The sequence below is a fragment of the Biomphalaria glabrata genome, chromosome 2, assembly GCF_947242115.1.
Source record: "Biomphalaria glabrata chromosome 2, xgBioGlab47.1, whole genome shotgun sequence".
Classification (NCBI taxonomy): domain Eukaryota; kingdom Metazoa; phylum Mollusca; class Gastropoda; family Planorbidae; genus Biomphalaria; species Biomphalaria glabrata.
In genome coordinates, this window is record NC_074712.1 from 36292489 (window position 1) to 36305252 (window position 12764).

The following is a 12764-nucleotide window of genomic DNA, read 5'->3' on the forward strand; positions in this document are numbered from 1 at the left end:
AAACTACACTCAATTGGAACTTATCAAATCAACGGAATGTAACTCTTCAACAAACACACATCCAAAACAAACAAAACACACACACACAAAATACTGTTCTCCACTATCTCATTTCCTCTTCCAATACTGAGCAGGGACGATCATCGATCTCTTCCCAGCCGTAATGAGTGATGGCCCTTTAAGCATTTTAAACCGAAACTGCCCTGCTTTAGAATGCGTTAATGTGCAAACATTCACTGTGGAATTAGACAATTTTTTTAAATAAAAAAAATGTGTATTTAAGTTAAAGTTAATTAAATTTTTAAAAACAAAAAGTTCTAAGCTAAAATGAAAAAAAAAGGATTTAAAAAAAAAAAAGATCTAGACCTTTACTTTTTGAAAACATTCTTGAACTGCACTTTATGCTATAACTAGAGCATCACGTGATGTTATGTTGAACTAGAAATGTAGGCCTCTAAAGTCTAGTCGTGTCAAAGCAGTTTTGAAGTGATCATAGGACAAGTCAGTCAATGTCCAAAGTAATGACTAACATTCATCAATGTATTATCAGAGGTGGGGCCTGGACAGTTAGTATGAAGATAACAAAGAAGAGAGTGACTTTAATATTTGGCCTAATAGGCCTAAACATGATTAAGTAACGGGTGTAACCGGTGGGTAAAGTAGTTTCACAAAAGGTCTATTTATACAGAGTTTAGTTCAACTTACTCTGTATGTCTGGTACGAATTTTGTACACGTTATTTCTCCCAAGCCCATTCTCGGATCAAGTTAAAACATATACACAATTATTTGTTGTAGCTAACAAAACATGAATCGATATAAAAAAAAATAACCAATTAGTTAATTAAGGATTGATAATTGATTATTTTGTTTGGTATCGAAAAGGGGAAATAAATGCTACTTACTGAAATTTTGGCTCAATATGTGGATTTATTTCCCTTATTACGTTTTGTACACGTTTTTTTTTTCTACCCATTCTCGGATCAAGTTGAAATTTTGCATAATTATTCATAGTCGATGACAATAAATGAATCAATAAAAAAAAACTAATTTATAAATCAATTAGTGGTAATTAATTAATTATTTTATATAGAAAGGGGAGTTTATTCCTACAGTATTGAAATACATGGCAGTGATTTGTGCGGTTCTTCCCCGTAGATACGTTTTTTTAAGATTCTTTTTTTTTTGCTCGTAGAATAATTTGATTCATGTTTGTTGTTGTTTTTTAGGCTACATGACTTCTACAATTATAGTATTGTAGTATTAAAAGTAAAAGTATATAATAATTAGTATTAGTATTTGGCAAATTAGTTATAGAATTAGTTTTGATTTTACTTGTAGTAGACCTATTACAGTATTAGTGTTTGCATAAGTATTAGTGTCAGTATAAGTATTAGTGTTTGTGTTTAAGTATTACTTTTAGTATTAACATTAGGAACCTTTTTGTTTTAGTGTTTTAGGAAACAGTTCAAAGTATTGGCCATTGTGGCATGTGTGGCTGATTTGTGAGAACCTCTTGGCTACCTCTAAAAGGGGTCAGATGTGTGTTTACTGCGTGTCTAAGACACAATATGGACACCTCCCAGATACCTCTTCCCCCACCAGTGGTCATTAAAAGAGATTGGGTCATAGCGCACTGAGCATGCTATAAGCGTAAGGAATGCTCTATACAACTTGTCCACGTTGGTTTGATCTGCTCTTTTGTGTTTGAATATTTCTTTTCTCATTAAGTCTTCAGAGTTTTAGTTTCACAGCTTTTGTTCCTTGAATAATATTTATTTAAAGACTTGTCAGTAGACCTCACTGATATTATAGACTTTCATTCAAGTGTACGTCAACTCTTTGTGAGCTGAAACAAAGACGTGTCTCGGAACTGTCTCCTGATGTCTTCAAAACTTTTTTTTGTTGTTGCTGGTTTCAGTTGAATCATAGAGAGAGAAACAAGAGACATGACTGGAAAGTGTTGAAAAAAGCAACAACATGAGCATGACGCGGAGGAAGATTCACATTTTTTGTTTTGAAATCAACCAATCAGAACTTCATCATTGCTCCACTCGAGACTTTCTTGAATAATTTATTCAATCAAGCATTGGCTAATGACAACAATGGAAGATAAACATGTCTTAATTACAACAGAATTGGCACAATGCCCCAAGGAGTCAAGGTCATTGTGCCATTCTGTCAGAAGAAAAAAAAAGTATTTATATGAACTAGCAGATGACAACATTGATTATCAAATAATAGGAATTTAATTCTCGTTTCAAATAACTTTATTATATAAAGATTATAATTTGGCGAATATCTTCCAGTATGGGGATTAAAGAAGAGTCCAGTGAAAGAATAATCTCAGAAGAAAGTTTCTTGTCAATGTTAACAAGACACTTAAAGTTGTCAACGAATGTTACATGCCTGGCATTCTTATCTAAACAAAAATTTGCATATTGAAGACACATATTAAAATAAACCTGAAGCAGGCTCTGCGATTTAGCCTCGGCTGCATCAGACTATGTGCGATTACAGGCCAATGGAGATGTTATTTTTTTTTTACAATCATATTCTCAAAATGATTGATGTTGTACAGTCTCATAGTATCATACAGTCTCATAGTATCATACAGTCTCATAGTATCATACAGTCTCATAGTATCATACAGTCTCATATAGTCTCATAGTATCATACAGTCTCATAGTATCATACAGTCTCATACAGCCTCAAACTTTCTAAACAATCAGAAATGTAAAAAAGCAACATAAAAATAACATACTTTTTATTAAAAAAATAAAAAGCTTATTTTAAGTTAAGCGTAGTTTGTATCAATTACTTTGGATCAGTCATGTGATTAAATTTGTAATAGATCTAGACTAACAATAATAGATATGTGCGATTACATATATTTTTACCATATGTTTTATTTAGAGCAATTTACATACTTTTAGAGTTTTCACTACGCTATGATCCTATCACTTGCCTGGACCAGTTGGAAAGAGGTTGGGAGAGATAGAAGGGAGTATCTGGGTGATCGCTTTTTAAATACATTTATTTTTAAAAGGGTGAAAGAACTGATCTCGAACTCGAGGGCTAAAGCCTCCTCATGGCAATACACTAACCACTGTACCAGGAAAGTGCTTATGAAAATAGAATGTTTTATAGTTATCTATTGTTAGTCTCAATCTTTTCTTTCTACAAACTATATATAATTCGTTCATCGTGGCTCGATAATGACTATTTTTGTCATCCAGCTGGCTGAGGGCTTTGCACTGGGGTTTTGTGCCTCCTCATGTGGCTGGTGAGACCTATGTGAGCCCGGAATGTTCGGCTGCACACTGGGCAGGTTATTCCAGCTGGAGCTAGCGTCATTGGCCTTGCTTTTCTTCTCTGGCGTTTTTCTTCTGCCAGTGTTGTTCTCTTTTCCTCAGCAACCTGTGCGCCAATTTTCACAGCGCGACGCCATGATTCTCTGTCATGTGCCTCTGTCTCCAAGGTGGCTGGGTTTATGCTGAACGCCTTCAGAGAAGCTTTGAGGTTGTCCCTGAAGCTCTTTCTTTGTCCGCCTTGCGAGCGCTTTCCTTCCCTTAATTGGCCATACAGGAGTCGTTTAGGGATTCTGCAGACGTGTCCTGCCCTTCGCAGCTGGGACTGCATCAGGATTGTGTGGGTGCTTTGCAGACCCGCGCTTCGAAGGTCATAACGCCCATATAGTTCTCCCCCCCCCCCCATAGTATATAGGGGACTAATTCAACTTATACCCACAAATCAGTCAAGTACAATTTCTTTCCCTTGTTCGAGATACCCAATAAAATAATTAATTTCCAATAGAACTAGTTAGTAGATTTTTAAACATTGATTCTTGTTTTATCAGTTGAAAAAAAATAATTGTGCCGAATTTCAGCTTGATCCGAGATTGAATTTGGGAGAAATGGCGTGTACAATTTTTTACCCTACAGACAGACAGTTGATATAAGCTTTGTAAACAAAAAAAAAAAACAACACTTCCTTAATAAACTTCAAAGAAGCCATCTTAGTGACCCCCAAAAGGGGAAAAGCCGCTATTAGTTGTGTGTGTGGTATAAGCGTCCGACCGTCCATCTCTCCGTCAGATGTAAATTCTAAAAACTAGAAAAGATTTTGAAAATTCAATTTCATGTTATTTTAGAGCTTACAATTTTCGGGTGCAACGCTATTTGTTATCTTCTGATAGCAAAACCGTTTTGTTTGTAAATGTAAACCGATTTTTTTTATTTAAATAAAAGATACAACGTTTTCTATAACTATTCCTAACAGTAAAAAACAAGGCAATCTATATTAAAAAAGGGAGATCACTCATTTTTCCATTCGTATCACGTGTACGCCCACAGCTTTGTTATTTCTGAAAGTTATCTCTACGCCTAGATCATAGACTTATATAGACTAGATCTAGACTGGACATGGAGACTTTTTAACACTACAAAAAATGTCGTGAAATTTTTTTTAGAAAGTTGGATCAAGGCGTTGTTTTGTAAAGTAGTTAAAACAAGTAAGGGCTATTTTTTTTTCAACCCTAACCTATGTAACATGTAATTTAAATTTTAGATCTAGATTTAGTAAAAGAACATCAAAAATTAGAGTACTCTCGTGTGAGTCTCGTCTCGTAATTACTATTTGCCAATTTTTAGATACATAATCTTCTTTATCAAAAGACTGAATGCAACACTAAATTGTGATTTTTTGTGTATTTTTGATTATCAATTACTAGATCTAGATCTAAAAAATAAAATGATAAGTTACATAGGTTAGTGTTGAAAAAACAACAACTTGACTTCTTTGAACTACTTGACAAAACAACGCCTTGATCCAACTTTCTACACAATGTTCACGATCAGTCGCGGGTAAGAATTTATTTCCGGTTTCCAGTCTAGTAGTAGATCTAAGTCTATGGCCTAGATACTTGTCAACACTGTTCATTGAGCTACTAATCATTTGCCGAATTTAATTTCTTTTTTTTTTTCTTAAATGAAAGAAAGAATGCATTTCATATATAAGTAATGGAAAGTATCATTAAAACAACATGTTAGTGTTAATATTGTTCTTTATTAGCGGTGTCTCTGCCAGTGAGGGTCCCAAGGAGCCTTCATACACCTGACCAAAGAGCCCATGAATGATAATAATAATAATAATATAATTTATAGATCGATGTTAGGAAATATGATGTAGGCTCACGTAGCCGTGGTAACATTATAAACAGAAACACGAGAGCTAAAATGACAAACTAATCTAAAAAAAAAGTTTTGAACAACTAGTTCTTACTTATTGTTCTTTTCTCGATTTCTACTCTTAGGGCACACTTTCTTTATGGTCAAAAAAAAAGTGGCCAAACATGGTAATAAGCATTAGTACTAAATTAAACTACTATTTCAAGCTAAAATTGTGAACAAAATGTGTAGTATGGCTCTAATATAACAATATGAATGTTTACCATTTTATTTCAGCATGGAACTGATTTTATTTTTAAAATGTATATTTCATGTACCTGTTTCATTGTTCATTTTAAAAGAGATCTCATGCTAGCATCACGCGCACACACACACACACACACACACATACATACACACATACATACATATAGTGTCACGGTCTTGTCAATGTGTCAAGTAAGTAAACACTAAATCGATGAAATACATTTTCCAATCTCGAGTTCGCAAAACGAGTTTTCATTTCACTGGTGTTGTTCAGTAGTTTAAATAATCACGTGATTCAAGTGACTGTTTTAGCAGACATTTAGTCTCTAGATATTGTGGTCTTTCATCACGTTCTGTCACGCTAATAAAATACAAGCGTGATTTCAACTGGATCTAGTTGCCATGTCAATAAAATACAAGCGTGATTTTAACTAGATCTAGTTGCCATGTCAATAAAATACAAGCGTGATTTTAACTAGATCAAGTTGCCATGTCAATAAAATACAAGCGTGATTTTAACTAGATCTAGTTCCCATGTTAATAAAATACAAGCGTGATTTTAACTAGATCTAGTTGCCATGTCAATAAAATACAAGCGTGAATTCAACTAGATCTAGTTGCCATGTCAATAAAATACAAGCGCGATTTTAACTAGATCTAGTTGCCATGTCAATAAAATACAAGCGTGATTTCAACTAGATCTAGTTGCCATGTCAATAAAATACAAAGACATTTATAGTCATATCTCTCAATATTGTAATATTATTTCCCTTTACTATAACAAATTAATTAATTGATTTTTTTTTTAAATTGTTTCTTGCAGTATTGCTAGGGACAATGAATGATTGTACAAAGTTTCTGCTTGATCTGAGAACTGGAAGTGGGAGACATAACGTGTACAAGATTTGTACCAGTCAGTCAGACAGACAGATAGGCGGAGTGAATTTTTTGGCTTATACCTCTTTTTTTTTGGGGGGGGGGGGGGAATTCATCTCTTTTTGGTTATTCTGACCACATACCGCTTGGTTTGGAGACTGCTAATAGTAATTATCCAATTAGGTAGGTGAAAGTGCAAGTTTTCAACTAATTAAAATGGAACTGTGTAGAACATCATTGTTGGAGGCCTCAATCAGTTCTAGAGTTAACAACACTCCTTAAAATGGTCTGGCTAGTATTTACATAAAGCAAAAGAAATACTTAACATCTGATACAATTGTTTTAAAGTGTAAACCAAATTTCTTGGAGGGCCAAATAAAACATTTCGATTTTCTTATTCCCCCTGCGGACACACTTTGCTCACTCTTGCAATGAACTATTCAAAGCCATATTCATACAATGTATACGCTTCGTCCTTGAAGAGTTAATAATTGTGTATGTCACGAATTGTCATTTTTTTCTTCAGTTTTTTTTTTCTGAGTGGGAAAGACACACGTCTGGGTGGAAAATCATTTGAAGTGATATCGCTGTTTGTGTGTATTTGAAATTTCCCCAAAGACATTGATGGGACCGCCTAGGTTTAATAACTTAGATATATGTATAAAAATTGGACAGCTATTGAGATTTATACACAAGGAATAAGTTGAAGAAGACATATTTAGAGGATCGTATTCTCGTGCTAACGGGTCATGTGACTTGTTACACTTGAAATAAAGAACATTTTCTGTTCTATACGCCAGATTGCCTAAGAAAAAAAAAGGGGGGGGGGGATAATCGGATCTGAGAGGGGGGGGGGGGGCCTATAGAGCTAAGTGTTGCTGTTAATTGTATTTTCAGTTGGGAATATGTCTGAGGTTGTGATGAGACATTCTATCAGACTTCCACATTTGGACTTTATCTAGCAAGATGACCTTTACCCTCTGCTTAGATCTACTTCCTGTTTAAAATATTGTAACCGCCTAAATATTAGTTCAGAAAAATGAATGCTTATTGAAACCCTTATTTTGGAGAAAAAAAATGGAACAAATAAAAATCTTAATTGTTACCCGTCAATTTTTTCTAACGTGTGGTTTAATTTTTTACTTGATTCATCCTGTGAGGAAAGTAGCTCGAAGGTCACGAAATATAAAAAAGACGCATCAAACTCATTTTGGTTTTTAATGATTCGTTGTATCATTATATTCTTGTTAGCTCTGAATCTCGAATGTTTGGGGCAGATAATTGTGTTAAACATCTTTGTAGTATGTTTTATTAGATCTATAGCCCGTGTGTGTGTGTGTGTGTGAAAGAGAGGGGGGGAGGAAGAGTGGCAGACTGCTAACGACATTGAGTCTTCTTCCTTGTGCAATTTATTGGATTTTATCTGTTCAGACCTTTTTTCTACCGACCTTGAGGGCGAGTCTACCAGAGTGTCACTCTGCTCGTTTCTTTGAGAGGTTTCATTTCATAACTTGAGGAACTGTAACCCGGCTCGTCCCCAATTAGTCCCAATTAGCAATTTATAGACTAATGAGATGGTTGAATGATTCTCTTCTGGAAGGACTGATGTCCTTACTTCTGACTAATGACCCTGACATAGGATCAAACTTGTGGAGACGTGGTAGCTAAGGGAAAAAGCGGATAGTTTCCGAACGAGAGGTCTCGGGTTTGAACCTCGTTGAGAACTGGGATTTTGAATGTCGGGATTTTAAAGAAGTTTCTAAGTCCAGCCAACTCTGATGGGTGATGGGTATATGACATTGGTTGACGGATTTAAATGAAATATACATATGTGCTGACCACATGACACCTTCGTATATAAATTTGCGTAGTAATAATACTACTTTTAATTATTGACATATGCCGAGCCCACTTTATATACCACTGGCGTAGCTGTAAATGTTTTCAGAAAACATTTTTGTAAACATTTCTAGAATTATTCTTTATCTATCTTACATAATACAGACGTTTCTTCAAAAATAGAAGACGATTACGTGCTACGCTTCATGCATCTAGTCATGCATGTTAACCAATGACTTAAATTCTACCAAGGTCACTGGTTTTCCTGGCTAGCTCAGGCAACCCATTCCATTCTCTAATAGCACTAGGGAAGAATGAGCATTTGTACAAATGTGTCCTTGCATATGGAACGGGAAACGAGGAATTTTTTATTTATCGTAAACACGAGCCATTATTTTATTCTCTTAAGCTGCCACTATCGAGATTCGTTAAATGCGAACAAAATGTATTGAAGTCCCCTTAACAGTGACCAAAGTCCCCTAAAGCTGTAGACTTTAAATATTTAGTTTTCTCTAAATATGTCTTTTAGTATGTTAAAGGAAAATTTCGGACTAAAATAAAACTTGCCTAAAAAGTTATTGTTTTCATATTATCTGAAACACGAGCAAAATCATAGTTAATTATTTCGTTTGATTGTGTGTTGGTTGTGTGTGTTTGTGGGATAAGACCAATACCTTGAACTAGTTGTCAACTGTTTCTGTGATTGCTTGTCTTTGTCTTGTTAGTCAAGGATCTCAATGTGTCCACCAATTGAAAAAATAAATTAAGACTATTCTCGATGAAAGAACTAAATATTTAAAATGAAAACTATTTTGTTCAATACGAGATGGACAACTCCACCATATAATTTAATCTTTCAACTTAAAATTCTCATCTTTCAGGTTTCAACTTAACATGTTCATCTCACAACAATATGTTAATTTCTCAACAAGTTCATAACTCCACTTAATGTTTCTCGTTTCTTTCTTTTCTTCAAAATTGTCCCTTCAAATTCATCAACATTCCACAAAAAATGTTCCTTCCTTGACTGGAAATAGATCTATCCCTTAGTCGTCAATGCTTCTAAAAAAACACAGACACTGATAGGATTAAAAAGTGAAAACTATAAATCAAGATAAACAAAATTGACAGCGCAAGAGAATAGAATGAAACTTGTCATTGTGACAGATTGAAACAGGACGTCAGTGTCTGTACTGTTCAATTTCATTAGCGTTTCTTTCAACAACAAAATAAAAGGATTACACGTTTTGAGTTCCAGTGTGTAGTTCAATGATAAGAAATTTGAGTATGGGATTTGTTGGGATGAGAAAATTACTGAGAGTAAAAACCATACAAACAGAAAGACAGACAGAAAGGGATCAAAGTGGGACAGGCAGAAAGACAGACAAACAGAAATGAAACAAAGAAGAACATACAGAAAGACAGACAAACAGAAATGAAACAGAAATAAAACAAATGGGACATACAGAAAGACAGAAACAGAAAAGAAACAAAGATAGGCAGACAGAAAGACAGACAAAGAGAAATGAAACAAAGATGGGCAGACAGAAAGACAGACAAATAAAAATGTAACAACGTGGGACAGACAGTAAAATATGTATTGAAGGTGAGAAGATAGTTTTTCCTACAAATATCTTATCTATACATTCGTATCTGTCTACAGACTCTGACATAAGGATGGATGGCCAGCGGTTCGAGCTATACATTGATCATACTGGAATGATGGCTGGTCAAATAGAAGCCCCCAGCGTCTAGACCGCCCCTGTGCCCTTCGAAGTTGTTCAATGTACGCGGAGCCTGCGATGAACAGCACGGCCCATTCAGCACTGACCCATGTCCACTGGACTGGACAAGAGTCCCCAGCGGCCGCTGTCCACTTCGCTGTGGGAGTGTTTATTACGATCGTGGCAATGGCATCTGTCTGTGGCAACGCTCTGGTGGTATTCATTTGTATTAGGTAAATGTGATTCTATTTGTTTTAAGTTGACAATTCCTAAGATTGTTTTAATGTTTTGTGTTTTGGTCTCAGAGATAACTGTAGTTTGAGAAAATTGGCGGGACATTAGCCTGGAGTAAAATAATATACAGAGGAGACAGAGAGAGGAGGGAGAGAGATAAAGACAGGGAGAGAGATAGAGAGAGACACAATGAGAGACACAAGGAGAGACAGGGAGAGACACAACGATAGACAGAGAGAGACAGGGAGAGACACAAGGAGAGACAGGGAGAGAGAGAGCGAAGGAGACAGAGAGATAGCTAGAAGGAAACAGAGAAGAAGAGAGAGAGAGAAAGAAAGAGACAAAGAGAGAGAGAGAAGGAGACAGAGAGAGGAGAGAGGATACAGAGTGAGGGGGGAGAAAGAGAGAAGAAGACATTTTAAAAAATGGGAGAAAGATGGAGAAGATGCACAAGCAAAAACAAACAAGCAAAAACAAATGTGTTCTAAAAGTTAATAGGTTAGTTGGTGGGTGGGTTAAATGATTTCACTTTGTTACAGTGTATTATTGGTCAAAGTGAATGAATAGCTGTTTAAGTTAGTATGTGGGTGTATTGAGGTAGTTAGACAAATTGGATACTGAGAATAAAACAAGAAGCTGATAGTTTGTCAAATAGACGGGCAGGCTTTAGTAGAAATTTCGATTGTACATTGAAGAAAATTCCTATTATTGAACTATGCCTGGCCTTCCCATATAAACTGTGACAGGTGGGGAAATGTGACGTGTGTTTGGCGCGTTTAATGTCTAGGGGATGATTATTTTTAAAGCTATCACACACCAACCTATCAGCATATGAATCGGGAGCAGACACGCAACGAGACAAAGCAATGAAAGATAGATACAAAAGTTAAAAATGAAGAATATTTATTTACATAAATATACATATAAGAATAAAAAGGGGGAGGGTTTGCATCTATCTCTAGTATATTCTATGTTTAATCATCACTCTTGCACCTAATAAGAGAGTATGTCACTTTGTCCTCTGACTTAGCTGGTATTCCTGTTGATGTCGCAGCTGGCTGTGTCCTGGCTTGAGGTTCTGCAGCTGGAGGTGGCGCTCTAGCGGATAGAGGGACGCCGGTGATATAGTTCTTGTGGAGTTTCAATCCCAAAATCTAATATCTGTAGTGGGCACAGTAGGGCGGGTGGCCGGCTACCGTGGGCACAAGTGTACTGCGGGCAGAGCGGATCTGCCTGGGCAGCGTAGTTGACAGGATATGTCCAGTGAGTTGCAGAGGGTTGGCGTAGCTATGACGTCTCACACAGATCTGGGTCTATAGGGACGTCGCGCCTAATAGCTTGACAGGTGGGCTGTCGAATAGGCGGGCAATGCCGATAGCGCCAAGTGGTAGAGTTGATTAGATCTCAGTAGGCAAGTGCAGTGCTGAATAGCACTAAGCACAGATGCAGGTAAATAGATCGTTGATCCAATAAATAAATAGGCAGGTAAGTAATCCGATAAATAGGCAGACACCTGAGGAAGGCTGCGGATAAATAAAGACCAGTTAGGACATGTCTCTCATGCATCTTATCGATGCCCTCGACTGAGGTGCATTCGTCAGATTGGTAAAATTGCTTTAGAGCACAATGGGGAGATGACGACAAATGGGATTTGGAGAATAGATGGCAGATAGTAGCAATATGGAAATGTACATAAAAGGGGAAATAATAATATAAGAATGTACATAGAAGGGGAAATAATAATCTCAAATAAACAACACAGGTGGATAGAGAAAGAGAGGGGGGGGGAGAAATGGGCGGTGGTCAGCGACCCAGACGATTGTTTACATATGACCGTGGGTCGAGAACAATGGAGCGCGCTTGAATGGAGAGGGTGTCCGTTCAAGCGGCGCAACTATCATTAGAGTAAAATGAGTAAAGGGGAGATAATTCATAACTCTTTTCTAGACGCAGTATTAGTGCGCTAGTAAAATTATCAAGGCTGTCAACCGAGATAAAGGAAATAAAATAAGGTGTACAAATATATATGGTTGCATCAACGATCAATTGAGCAACGTAGCATTAATAGATTAATGCAATTCATAAATACATACATAGGACATGTCTATGTTCTCTACTTACGCCAGTGAGAAATACACAATGCACTAATTAAATATAAATGAACTAAGCAAAATTCACATGATAATATCCAATGGAAATAGCACAAAGTAACTAAGATGGAACTTGTGATTAAGTTCGGCTTACCACCAGGTATTCCTCTAGGAGAAAGGATAAATGATATAGTCCAGACTCGATAGCTCAGCTCGAATGAGAATGAAAGAGAGTCTGGCTTGTTTTAATTTACCTTATATACAAAGGCCTGGAAAATGTGGGCGGAAACCGGAAATGTCCTAGGCTTAGAATTATCTTACACGTGGGTGAAGTCCGACAAGAGATGGGATTCACACATTGGGAGGTCAATGGTGTCAGGTGGGTTTTGTCCTCGCTCTTATCTAGGGTATGATGTACTCCGCCGGGTTCCCCACCTGAGCAGTGTTTATTACTTTATGCCGGGGTTATAATTTAGCCTTGGCTCGTCTGCCTGGGCACCCCTAACAGTCTAGTAATCAATTTATACAATAAATATCTAGGAACGAATAAACCAAATATTAACGTATA

General features: G+C 36.4%; 1 protein-coding gene across 1 annotated transcript in view; it reads left to right on the top strand.

Annotated features, from left to right (window-relative positions):
• LOC106051285 (rhodopsin-like) overlaps positions 1-12764 on the top strand; it is a 59073-nt gene that overhangs the window by 34123 nt on the left and 12186 nt on the right. Inside the window, exon 2 of the mRNA XM_056020277.1 lies at positions 9812-10105. Within this exon, the coding sequence (XP_055876252.1) occupies positions 9933-10105 (173 nt within the window). The 5' untranslated portion in view covers positions 9812-9932. The remainder of the gene's footprint in view (positions 1-9811; positions 10106-12764) is intronic.